Source organism: Aspergillus aculeatinus, assembly GCF_003184765.1.
Source record: "Aspergillus aculeatinus CBS 121060 unplaced genomic scaffold BO66scaffold_8, whole genome shotgun sequence".
Lineage (NCBI taxonomy): Eukaryota > Fungi > Ascomycota > Eurotiomycetes > Eurotiales > Aspergillaceae > Aspergillus > Aspergillus aculeatinus.
This window is the reverse complement of record NW_020291477.1, coordinates 611379-623457: the sequence shown is the minus strand read 5'-3', so window position 1 is coordinate 623457 and position 12079 is coordinate 611379. Positions and strand designations below refer to the sequence as shown.

The following is a 12079-nucleotide window of genomic DNA, read 5'->3' as shown; positions in this document are numbered from 1 at the left end:
GCACCCTCTCGTGCACCGCCAACTGCCCGGTCAAGTTAGTGGAAAAATGCTAATGATTCATTTTAGGTATAAGCAAATTCTATGGACGGCTTCGCCGGATGTTCCATTAATAGCGTACTGAGTAGTTTATTACTCAAAAGAAAAAGCTAATTGATCATCTCCATTCTGGGTGATGAACGTCCATTGTTTGTTTGCCTTGGACACGGCAGTAATTCCACAGTACCAGGGATCAGTCCCAGGGATAGGCAGCGACAATCCACCGGAACCATGTGCCATAAAAAGAAACCAAAAAGTCAAAAAAGAGCTGGTCCCAGAGGGGCTCGAACCCTCGACTTTAACGTTATTAGCGTTACGCTCTAACCAACTGAGCTATGGGACCCGGTTGATGTATTGAGCCTTGGTCTTAGGCTAGATGAGGATTGCACAGCAGGGACGTCGCTGTCATGACCATCTCACTCGATATACGTCATGGGGAGGATGGGGCCTGGTCCTGCGTAGAATTGAGAGATCGCCTAGGTATATTGTCGCAATCACATCGATAGATTTAATGAATTGATGTCAGTGGTGTGTATAGATACCACACCGTTGCGCATCCCATATTGTGCGTCTGTGGTCCGAGGCAAATGCAGAATTAAGTCCATGTAGGTTGTCGGCCAGGAGGATAGGCCGGATACCGCTGTGGTGACGAGGGACTGCCCCATCAAAGCCCATACGCCCGCCTAATTTCGAACATCCAAAAGCGAAACCAAAGCCCCTCACGCTAAAATCAATGACGCATCGCTGGCCGCCTCTCATCATCACCCATCGACGAGACAGAGGAGATCTCGTCGAGACTCGCGCGGTGGACCAGGGATGGCCCTCTACTGTATCTCGAAATCTCAGAGACAGTGTCATCTAGAGGATGGTCAAACGGGGATGTCGGCCGCTCGCGCCTCGACACTTGCCGTGAAGGAACGTCGGTACTCGTCACGGGTGATATGTCTGCCTCCGCACGCTCCGGATGCCTGGAATATGGCGGTGGCTGTTCCAGCGTGGTGTTGATCCCTGGTGCTAGGCTGTGCTGACTAGCAGGTGCATCAAGGCTGCGTGACTGGCTTGTAGCGAGGTGGTCGCTCGAGTGGTTCGAGGTGTCGTATGGTATAGGTCCCGTGAAGGGAATGTTATGAGTACTAGCGTTTGTGAATCCCCAGGGTGTCGCTTGAGGTGGTTGCGATCTCGGTAAGTTCTGCTGCGGTTGGGGTAGTATTGGTTGTCGAGGGACGGTCATTACATCGATCTGAGAAGTAGATGGGATGACATGGCCTCGAACACGACGGCGCCTCCGTCGAAGGAGGAAGAATAGCAGGCCCAAAATGATGGCTGCGCCCGCGACAGCAACAGGGATGGCGATGGCGAGGGTTTTGGTGTTGCTGCCGTTGCTGCTGCTAGCAGAGGAAGTCGACGTGGAAGACGTGGTTGTTGAAGTTGTGGGTGATGGATTAGTGGTCTGGGTAGCTGTGAGAAAAGAGTCGGCTGCTGTAGGTGTCGTCGCGCTGGCGGCGATAGACTCCGAGGGCGATGCATTTCCCCCGGCCTGGGATGTGCTGCCGCTGCTGCCACTGCTGTCGGCGCCTTCCCAACTGCCTTGACTGCCATCCTGAGATCCACCTGTGCTACCTCCTCCTGACCATTGGCTTCCACTATCCATTCCAGACATGACAGCGACAGTGATCGACTGGTCTAACCATCCACGCCTGTCGTTGTTGACCGAACAGAATCGCACAGCGAGGTCGATAAGATACGCCAAGCCAGATCGATAAGTACTATATAGCACTACCGAGAGAATTCCCAATATAGACCCAACACGGAGAAAGCAAGTAGAGACCTCAAGATGCTAGGTCAGGGTCGACGGTGCACACAGACTAACAACACAGTTAACGTCTCAACACGCGTCTGAAGCCAGACGTATCAACATACAAAGATCAAGAGACCCTGAAATAAAAGAGCCCTCCTTCTGCTCAGATGCTTATGTCAGTACACTGTACCTGGTCAAAGAAAAATACAAAGAACCAGCGTATACTCACCACAATGAACACTATGCACCTAGAAATTGCCCGGATAGAAAGTCTCTACAATAATATCGAGTAAAAGGAAGAGCAAAATCAGAGAATCACAGAAGAAAGAAAAAAAAAGAAGAAACGAAAGTCGGAAACAACAGCCTAGAAGAAAAAAGAGAGAGAGAGAGAGAGAGAGCTGACATGGCGCAGCAGTATCCTCTTAGTGAACGAGGTATAGTACACCAGCCTAAGGCCCAACTTCTGAGGGCTAAGGAAGTACTACAGCCCGCGCCCGCCTCCCCCCATGTAGGGACCGGCCTACCAATCACCACCAGCTTGCACGGCGTAAAGCGCCGGTACATGCCATGGACGACACGCAATGCAATAATAAGAATAGTATTCTGCCCGCTCACGAGGGTGAAACGAACGCCATTGTTAGCCCCATACCCCCCCCTCCATCCTCCTCACCAGTCGGAATGATTGGCGCCGAACGCATGTTGGGAGTGGAAGAAGATGTACTACTAGTGTACTTGTACAACTGGCACATGCTAGGGTTGAAACCATTGGGGGGGGGGGGAACCGGTCGCCGTATGGAATAAATGGCAACAAAGGAATGCTTTGCCTCCTTACTCATGTGTCAATGAGCGCGTGGGAATTTTAGGTCGATTGTGGATGGTTGAAGGACTGAATGGGGTTCTCCACCGAATAGCCTGATCGACGCATTAGCTTGGGGTGATGGGGGTCTGGAGACGTCGGCGCATTGCGTGGCCCTGATATGCCCTGGATTATGGAGCCCGGCTGCTTTTGAATCGGTTGTGATCGCACGGCCTCTGCGGGGCGAGGTTATCGTTCAATCGTCAACATGGAAGTTGAGGTTGAGGTCGAGGTCTATGATACAAGGGCCAAATTCCAAGTACAGTGCACTGCGTTGTGTCGTATGGGAGTTGGGTGAGAACAGCAACGATCTGGAAAGAGGGTGTAAACTTGATTTGTTGTTGTTGTTTGACTCCGTGTTTCACGGCTGCCTTCTGCCAACACAGCCACCCAAGGCTGCATTAGGAGGGAAGCACTAAGCACTGGGCACTTGCACTTGACCTCGGAAAGGTTGAATTCCTTCGAGCTTAGTTTCGTCGGATAAGTTAAGGCTCTATGCACACTATGCCTACAGCGGAAAAAAAAAGCTATTTCGAATCTAGCCCTCCAATAAATCGCTCTATTTTCCAATGCGCATATATACACTTGAATAAACTTTTAGATCTATACAATTACCGCCCTTTCCCATAATCAGGCGTGTAAGCCTTGACCTTGCCCTTCGTCAACTCCCTCAACGCCATAGTAGCATACTGGCTCGATCCAAGCTGGAACTTGAGCACCACCGCGAGTTTGCCCCCCCCCTGCTCCTGAGCAGTATCAGCATCAGCATCAGCACCATCCTTGCTCTGACCCTGAAGTCTTTCCAGATCGGTCGCCACGAACTGCTCATCATCCCTCTCGTAGACCTTCACATCGACCGAATAGTCCGGCCCCATGCGGTTCAACAGCTTGCGGTATCCGCCCGTGAGACTCACGTCCTTCCACTTCCGGCGCATATCGAAGGGATCGAGGCCACCGCCTTGCTCACTGCCCATGAACTGCTTGTAGAAATCCGTCATGGCGTTGGCCGGGTACAGCACATCGTATCCAGGAAGCGTCAACACGACGTCGAAGATGTTGTATTTGCCGCTGGCGGCTTCCTCGGCGGTAAGGGCGCGGGCGCGCGTGATGCCCTCGGCCGCGTAGGCGCTGTCGCCGGTTGCATGGGGCGTGATGATGACTTCGCCATCGGCGTCAACGGTCTCGTCGGCCGGTTCGGTAGTCGCGGCTGCGGAAGCGCCGGTAGCGTTGGCGGCGGAGGAGGTCTTGTCGTTGTGTTCGTGGATCAGGACGAGGTCGCCTTCGACGACCTTGTCGCCGTACAACCGCCAGCGTTCGGTGGCAGCGAAGTTCCACACAAACGACTGGTAGGCGTGGACGTACATCAGGCGCAGATTACGGGGCACAGCCTGGAGGGCGCCGAGGTAGTCGGTCTTCGAGCGGCCCAGTTGGCGCATGATGTTGGCCTCGGCGGAGAACTTGCGAGCCAGTTTCTCAAGCGCCTTGCCGGCGTTGGCGGTGGTCGTGTAAATGTGGATCGCTTCGGCGCGCGCGCGGTCGTCGGAGCTGATTAGAGCGGAGGCGGCTTCTCCCTGTTGCGCGGCATCTAGGGTGTGCGGGCTGTAGTGGAGGATGGCGTCGCAGGCGCCCTTGAAGTCGCCTTGAAGCATCTTGACGCCGACGGTGTCCGTGCGCGTGGCGTAGGTTCCGAAGCGTTGCAGACCGAAGTAGTTGAAGTAGCCTCGTTCGCGGAGGTTGTGTAGGGCAGTCTTAACAAGGTCGGTGGACTTGGCGATGGCGGCTTCGCGGTCCTGAAGGTCGACGACTCCGGGAATCTCACAGTCGCGGAGGGTGATCACGAACTCGTTGCCGTTGAGATCGCCCAAATCGAGACCATACTTGCGATACTCGAAATCACCGAGGACTGCGTTACGGAGAGTAGGGTTGATTTTCTCAAGCCGCTCGGCCTGCACTCGGTACGCACACGCCCGCTGGACCGTCACACCGCGCCGATCCTTGGTACCGGCGAATTGGAAGGTCTTCGAGTTCACTTTGAGCTGGCGTCCAATAAAGTTCAGAATCTCCATGGTATCTTTATTCTCCTTGTAGATGGTGAAGTGCAGGTAGGGGCCGCCCAATTCATCCCAGTTGATCGGAACACGCGGCCCGCCGTTGCCATTACCGCGTCCACCCTGCGCCTTCTTATTGTTCCGGTTCGGGGCGACGGAGATGTTCATCATGCCCTCACTGTCGGTCTGGGACTCGAGCTGAGAGTTGAAGATGCGACGAATGGCCTGGTGCATCTTGATCCGCAGATCGCGATCGGTGACCACGACGGTAGTGATCTTGCTGAAGTCGCTGGGCCTCGACTTCGGGTTCTCAAGAGCGCGTTTATTCAGCGCCAGGATCTTCTGTGTGGGTTCCTCGCCGAAAAGAGATTCGAGAAGCGCGTTGTCTTCATCGCTGATCTGGAACTCGGGGGCGGGGATTTCGGCGGTCGGCGTCGCATCTTTCTCAGCCGTAGCTTGGGCGCCGTCTTCCTGCTGGGACTTTGCGGCTGGCTTCTCCGAGGACTGCTCCTCCTTATTCTGCTTCTTCTCCTGAACGGGAACATTCTGCAGATGCAGCACTTCACCGGACGGCACAATCTCGTTCACGAGGAAATCGGTATATCTAGATGCGAGGAGATACAATTAGTGACGACCCCAGACAAGTTATGAAGGGACCAGAGCATACCTCTTCTTCAGGATACCGGAGAATCCTTCGTTGTCCGCACTGACATAGCCGGTGATTCCAACCTCGATCTCCCTTCGAGCCTGCGCATCATCGGCCGAGACTGGCGCGGCGGCGGGTTCCTCCGCAACGGGTCCGCCGGCCTGGGGAAGCACAGCGTCATCCGTGGTGGGCGGGTTGTCAGTCTTGATGCGCTTGCGCGGCGACTCAATCACGTCGGCGCCCTCCATTGCAATGGCTGCTTTTGCAAATAAAAATAAAGCGGAGTTGGAGAGACCGGGCGGGATTAAAGATTGCGGAGCTCCAGAAAGTTACCGTCACGTTTTGCTTGGCTGGATTTAGTTAGAGCGCGGGGGCTAGCCCTAAATGGAAATCCCGATCGGGATGAGTTGTAGATCGGTCTAGTCCTCGACGGGCAGAAGTATAGACCAGTGACTGGCACCGTGGACCTCCATGATGGATCATGGATCCATCAAGACTAGATGGATGAGACTTCAATTCCCTGTATGCGAACTTAGGCTGGTTATCTGAAATGGTACAAGAAGAACCTACACAGCACTTGGGACTCAGTGCATGCAATCAGTCAGGTTTAGCCCACCATAAAACTGATTCAATTAATTGCGTGCAGTTGCATCATGTCCAGACAATCTCGAACCATCACTCACTTAGTACGCAAAGCGAACCGCCCAAAGACATGAGAACCGGTGTACGTCAATTAATCTACTATCATCTGTTCTACAAAGATATGAGAACCAAGAAATAGCAGTCCAAGGAGAGAAATATGCCTATAAACCACCAAGAAATCCAATCCCCCGAGGCCAACTCCATAACAAACCCAAAGATCATCTCCTCTTAAATCCTCCCAGAACAAAGACCTTCACCGCACAGCACATAAGGCAAGATTTCAAGATAACAGAAGTGCTCCTATAAGCTCCTCCACCATGTACTCCACTGTTCCAAGGAACCCAAAGAAAAAGAAATCAGTAATGAATCCCAGATATCCCTCCCAGATTTGAAAGACAATATAAATAAGCCCTCAACCCTCACACCCTCACACCCTCACCCCCCATCTTCCGATAGGGGAACCCAGTCCAAAACAGTTGCAAGTAACACAAAAAGTGACCCATAGCAGCAACATCCAACCATGTCTCCCCCAACCCCACGCCAGATACAGCGCAGCGAGCGTTTCCGCCAGGCGGGGATGTTCTGGCACCGAACCGAGATGGGCGATGAGCAAGTCACCGTGCCCGTCTCATTTCTCAGCTTCATCATCACAGCTAACAGGGACTCCTCAGATCTCGCGCGGCGCCGGTACTTCGTCGCCGCGCGCGAGGTGCTCCGGCGCCGCTTTCTCGCGTTGATCACCGCCGGATACGAGCCCCCTATGCCGGTGCTCAGGATCTATCAGCCCCCGCCTTTTAATTCTTTTTCTGAGTCGGATTCGGACTCTGAGGAGAGTGAGAGTGATGATTATGAGGAGGTGGAAGAGGAGGAGGAGGGTTATGAGGCTTGTGATGAGAAGAGTGTCGAGGGGTCTAGCGTCCACGCTGATATCGACAGTGAGGATGATGACTTCGATGTGCTGAACGATTTCACTGTCAAGATGGAGTTCGTGGTGGCGGTGACCACTGCCCACGAGCCTGCTGACGTGCTGGAGAATTTGGTCGCCGGTGTTGAGGAGATCATTGCAGAGATCGATAGCACGGGACGCTATTCGTACGCGGCCGCTAGAGGGCTGGTGTCGGCTCGGATCGTGAAGGATGGGCTGCCGATGCAAGAGGAGGAAGAGGAGGTTGATTCCGAGTGGACGGACGATGAGGAGTCCTTTGACGAAGCAGAGGAGTGCTGTCCTAGCGAGCCAGAACGCTTTGGTGATGATCGTAATGATCCCGAGAGCGCCGACGAAAACGAGGACGAGGAGAATCCCATCATTTACAGTGACGATGATGTTGTGCCACTCGATGCTGACGAGGACGCGGTGCTTGCACGCATCGCCTAGCTCCTGCAGGATGCGATGAAGTCGAATCCTTAAGCTTGCTGCCATTGTAAGCTTCCGTCGACTGTCTCTTTGCTCCTTCTTCACCGGACCTGCTCACTTCGTTTTAAGTTTCATTCTTGTACACTCTTGCTACGATTCTTGGGTGTACAAAGGTTAAATTCTCAATGTAGACAATTCTAGAACAAAAGTTTTTTTTTTTCTATATGTGAAGATGTAAAGCTGATGATGCAAAACTGAAGTATCATTAGCCTGAGCTTGTAGTAGATTCTAATCAAGTACACAGTGTACCCCTCGTAAAGCGTCATGTGCATCCCCAACTCCATAGCCCGATATGACAGAAAAAGGAACAAAAATGGCAACTAGAGGTATCATCTATGCGAGGTGTTGCGACCTCTCCCAAGTCTAATGCTAAACGCACGAGTTGATCCGAAAAGCACATTCGTCGAGCACGCAAGAACCAGAAACGGACCGAGAACAGTCCCACAGCGGAATTCAGGAGATCAAAAAAGCAAAAAGACGGCGGATGGACATCATTTTGCTCGATTACGCAACGCGAGAGCCTTCTTCAGCGTCTCCGGATCACCGCCCTCCCATGCAGCCCGAATGGCCCGGACTAGTCCGAAGACCGCTTCGCGCGCTTCCTCCCTTGCCAGGCCCGAGTGAAGAAGGGAATCGTATGGAGTCTGTGTGTGGCGGATATGCGCTTCCGCAGCCAAGATGGCCTTGCGCTTGTCCGACACGGTGGTGGCGCGTCCTACGCGGCCAGCACCTTTCAAGAAGGCATGGTTGACAATTGTCTCCAGCACGTTCTCCGGCATGAGAGGAAACTGGGTGCGAAGAAGCTGGCGGGCCTTAAGAGAGTCTCGCTCATCCCGACTCTGGACGGCCTGAGCGCGAGACTTGGCTGTTTCCGCTGCGGAGCTGCGGACGGACTCGAAGATATCGGACGGGACACGCAGGCCGATGGTGGACTTTCCTTTGTCGTCCTAAGGGTGTGTTAGTGACCATGTGGTTGCCATGGGGAAAACAGAGAGGGGCAAAGGGGCCAACTCACATAAACTACATAGACAACCTGACGAGCCTCTTTGGTCTTACTGCGGCAATGACGTGTAATGTAGACATCGCCCTTGGGGACGAAAGTATAGTTCTGGGGACACGGGTCTTGACGGAGGCAGTTCTGGATGAGTTTGCGTATTGTTAGCGATCTATACCTTTCCCATTATGTGTCTGCGCCGGGAGCCGCAGGATCAAGATGCAAGGGCGGAGTCGAGGACTCTCGACGACGGAGTTATAGTTCCCCTCAGCAACCTCCTTCCCCGCCCCTCACGAAAAGGGACATTTGCTGCAATCTCACCTTTTCCAAAGCATCCGAAGAAGGCGGAAGAATCGGTATCTTTCTTGACTTAGAAGGCTGCCATGCTGCCCGGAGCTGAGTCCCTGCCGCCTTGAATTTGGTGGTGTTCGCAGCAACTCCGAAATCGCCCCGATCGCGCTTCCTCTGAAGACTCCTTCTCCGTGCTTGTGCTAGAATCCCCCGGGGCGATGCCGGACTGGCTGCCAGGCCGACACCGGCTTTCTTGCGTTTGTCGAATCTCTTGGCGAGCTTGGGTCGGCCTTTCTTGGATCGAGAGTTGACTGGCATGCTGGATCAGGACGAGAAACTCCGGAGGAGAGCGAACGAATGCTCAGGGTCACCAGACGCAGAACAGATAGCGGTGAAATGCGAGAGAAATGACTAGGAGTCAATCAATATGCTTTATGCTCGGACGCAAGTGGTCGATCGGTGATGCAATGCTGTAATTCATTCGGGGGACGGAGGATTCGATAGATAAGCGAGCGCAGGATTCAGGATGGGGTTCGACTATAAGACGAGGGGTAGATGTGAAAGAGTGACACATCCATTGTGACGGAGTACATGCTGTTTTATTCGTTCTTTGTCTTTCAAGGGTCCATAATGAGGTGTTCTGGCGCAAGACACTGCGCATTCGGTCAAGTTCAAGTTAATGATGCCCAAAGAAGATGGACAGCATTCAAGCCCCCGCGGACAAATCGGCCGCGTCGGAGAAAGATGTGGCGGTGAACAGGGAAGTGTGGCTGATACTAGGCTACTGGTGACTGAATATCAAGGCATCCAGACTGCGGGGACGGGCAACTGGTGAATACCAACATGGAAGGCACATTACCGGCTCTACGCTCTACCACCGCATTATGGCTGATACTGCAGCAGTAAAGGAGGTCCGAGGGTACCAAGCTCAGGACCAGTGTACTACATAGTGCACGGTCGCGAGTATGTCTTTGATACTTAGCACACTGTCGCACATGTTGGGATTTAGATCACTCAATGCGAGCCTTTCATTGTCTCTCATCTTGCGGACAAGAATAGCCGAGCAACATTTACCGCCACTGATAGGAGAGATGAACCCGATCTGATGGAACAGATCAGCTGAAAGGAAGTCAAAGCAATCGGTGGCCACAGCTCCTGATTCGAAACCGTTGAGTACTATTCTGTCAGCAGTTATTGCCTAGTGGTATCCTGCTACTTTGCAATAGTTCTCCGAACATACTGTGAATGAACTGCATCAAGCGTATAGATCTCCCGAAGTGACAGATCACCCAGGGCCCCGGGCAACCAGCCGATTACCCCATGGAGCAAGAGCATATCGATACCTTAAGCTAAAGATAGCTGCATGTTGCTCGACAGCGTCCCGACTTCTGACTACAAGGAGCGACCGATGCTTGATTACCGCGCTGAATGTTTAGCTTTTGTTACCTGCATGAAAAGATCCGGCTACTCCACGTTCCTGTAAACGATGAAGAAGGGTTCATCGGGCACTTCAAGATCCTAGTTGAACTGACAAGGGCAAGAAGTAGTTATCTGTTTGACCCTCCTGTCTCAGAACTTGCTGTGTCTGATTCAGCCCGCTCGTGTGTGTTTCGAAGAGGCTTGGGGCCCCCTGGAGCGCTCCCAGCCTGGAAAGGTATGTCCTGTACTCCCTTGCTGATGCCTTCAACTCTAATATAGCCGAATCGATCGTTGGGAGGGGCGGTTGAACGCACACGCTGCATTCGAGACCATGCCAGGGGCTCTGGATTTATTAAATAGGATAGGGACTTGCTGTGTCTGTCCAACTGCGTAACACGGCAGGGCGTCTTAACTACTGCTGCAGGTCCCATGGCTCGCGTGCAGGTCTAGCGGCTAAACGATTGATGGACGGTAAGTTAGTTGGTCATGGGTGAAGCTGAAAAGGACAAGAGTCACCAAAACTTTTGCCCCTTAGGCCGACCATGGTGAAGACCAATCAATAATGGATTGGATGAGGGGTGACAATCAGAGCTGAGCAGGGACATGCCTAGTGCTGAGTGAGTCCGTATGTGTATGGGTGATAGAACATTGAACTAGACCATAATAATTCGACCAGTCCACCATCGAAGGGCCACTGTTCTGCCTAGGATAGGCTCCCCTTTCCCGGGCCTGGTCCCCAACCCTCTTTCCGACCAATGGTGGCTCGCCAGGATCACAACCGGTCGTTGCTGCAGCGGCAGACGGTGCAGCGCAAGTGATCCCCAAAATCACAGTCCGTGATTGTGCCCGAGATTAGTCTAGACTTAATTGGTGTCGGGGCGACTCACGCGGCGTCCGATCGCGCTGAGAGGGAGGCACTTATCCCAAAGAGGTTATATTACATCCGGGTCGGATCTGGCCTGGACAGATTGGAGGGGTGAGCATGTCTAAGGTACTAGGTAGGTACTTAGTAGTTCTCAATGCTGAAAGTGTCTGCTGAACATAAAATGCACAGATTGAAATTGAGCAAACCCATTTTGTTTGTTCGTGCTTGTGCCCCCGTTTGTGTCTTATGTGTCTTTTGTGTTAGTTGAGGCAGTGAATGATTGTGTCTACGTTTTCTGTCACCACGCCTCACCCGAGACCGAGTGGATAGCTGCAGCGGAGAGACGAAAGGCTAGCTAGCCTCAAGAATGGCCTAGCTGTCCAAGTTCAGGAGTTGGCATAATCAGGGCCACTTCTCTGACTTTAGTGACCACCATGTCGTCATTGCTGCCCCGATTCAGGGCCAAGACGAACCGAGGAAAGGAAATTAATTTCGGACAGTTCGAGCTCGCTCCGTCTCTGCTCGTTGCTCCAGCGCCCCCAACTCCCCGGTACTTACTCTGCTACGGTCATAGTCGGGCATGGAGCTGAACGAAACAGAATCCTGAGAATGCTCGTGGTCTAGTCCAGCCGAGTCGAGTCGAATCGAATCAATCAAACAACCCCAGGGCGTTCGAGGGTCGTTTAGTCTAGTACGTAGTGTTCAGGAACGGGTTGCAAGGCTCCATCCACTCCCCCCTCCCTTGACCCCGTCGCCTAATGTAGGCTGGATCGACAACAACCTGGGAAGGGAGTCTTCATCAAAGCGAACCTTGTCGAGAGATCTCAAACTCCGAGATGGAGTGGGGGTTGGATCAGGTTGGGATCGATCGACGGCGGCTCAAGGCCGGCAGAAAGCTTCAGCGGGAGACATATCAATCTGAAAAAGGGCAGAAAAGATGGAGACTCGACACTGTCACTTGTGAAATCTAGGTCGGGAGTGCTTCAAGTGTTCTATAGAAGGATTGATGAAGGTGTCAGCTCCCAGTAAAGCAGCTGAGCCAGCCAGCCAGCAATTGCCAGCAGCAATCG

At 53.0% G+C, this 12079-nt stretch overlaps 4 protein-coding genes and 1 non-coding gene across 5 annotated transcripts; 1 reads left to right on the top strand and 4 right to left on the bottom strand.

The window, feature by feature from the left end:
• Window positions 1-305: 305 nt before the first annotated feature.
• BO66DRAFT_t71 lies at window positions 306-379 on the bottom strand. The gene has a single exon. It is a non-coding gene; the product is annotated as a tRNA-Ile (tRNA).
• A 201-nt stretch (window positions 380-580) lies between these two features.
• Window positions 581-1994, bottom strand: BO66DRAFT_238691 (uncharacterized protein). The gene is made up of 2 exons (XM_025642837.1): window positions 1957-1994; window positions 581-1901 (listed from the first exon to the last, which is right to left on the bottom strand). The coding sequence occupies exon 2, from the start codon at window positions 1694-1696 to the stop codon at window positions 767-769; it is 930 nt and encodes a 309-aa protein (XP_025507095.1). The 5' UTR covers window positions 1697-1901; window positions 1957-1994; the 3' UTR covers window positions 581-766.
• A 1253-nt stretch (window positions 1995-3247) lies between these two features.
• On the bottom strand, window positions 3248-5672 carry BO66DRAFT_367970 (pseudouridine synthase PUS7). The gene is made up of 2 exons (XM_025645313.1): window positions 5406-5672; window positions 3248-5342 (listed from the first exon to the last, which is right to left on the bottom strand). The coding sequence occupies exons 1-2, from the start codon at window positions 5630-5632 to the stop codon at window positions 3302-3304; spliced, it is 2268 nt and encodes a 755-aa protein (XP_025507094.1). The 5' UTR covers window positions 5633-5672; the 3' UTR covers window positions 3248-3301.
• Window positions 5673-6546: 874 nt separating this feature from the next.
• BO66DRAFT_399026 (uncharacterized protein) lies at window positions 6547-7401 on the top strand (the record flags this gene model as incomplete). Its single annotated transcript, XM_025648663.1, has 1 exon — window positions 6547-7401. The coding sequence occupies one exon, from the start codon at window positions 6547-6549 to the stop codon at window positions 7399-7401; it is 855 nt and encodes a 284-aa protein (XP_025507093.1).
• Window positions 7402-7628: 227 nt separating this feature from the next.
• On the bottom strand, window positions 7629-9476 carry BO66DRAFT_389375 (DUF2293 domain-containing protein). The gene is made up of 3 exons (XM_025646787.1): window positions 8756-9476; window positions 8456-8578; window positions 7629-8387 (listed from the first exon to the last, which is right to left on the bottom strand). The coding sequence occupies exons 1-3, from the start codon at window positions 9041-9043 to the stop codon at window positions 7932-7934; spliced, it is 867 nt and encodes a 288-aa protein (XP_025507092.1). The 5' UTR covers window positions 9044-9476; the 3' UTR covers window positions 7629-7931.
• Window positions 9477-12079: the final 2603 nt, after the last annotated feature.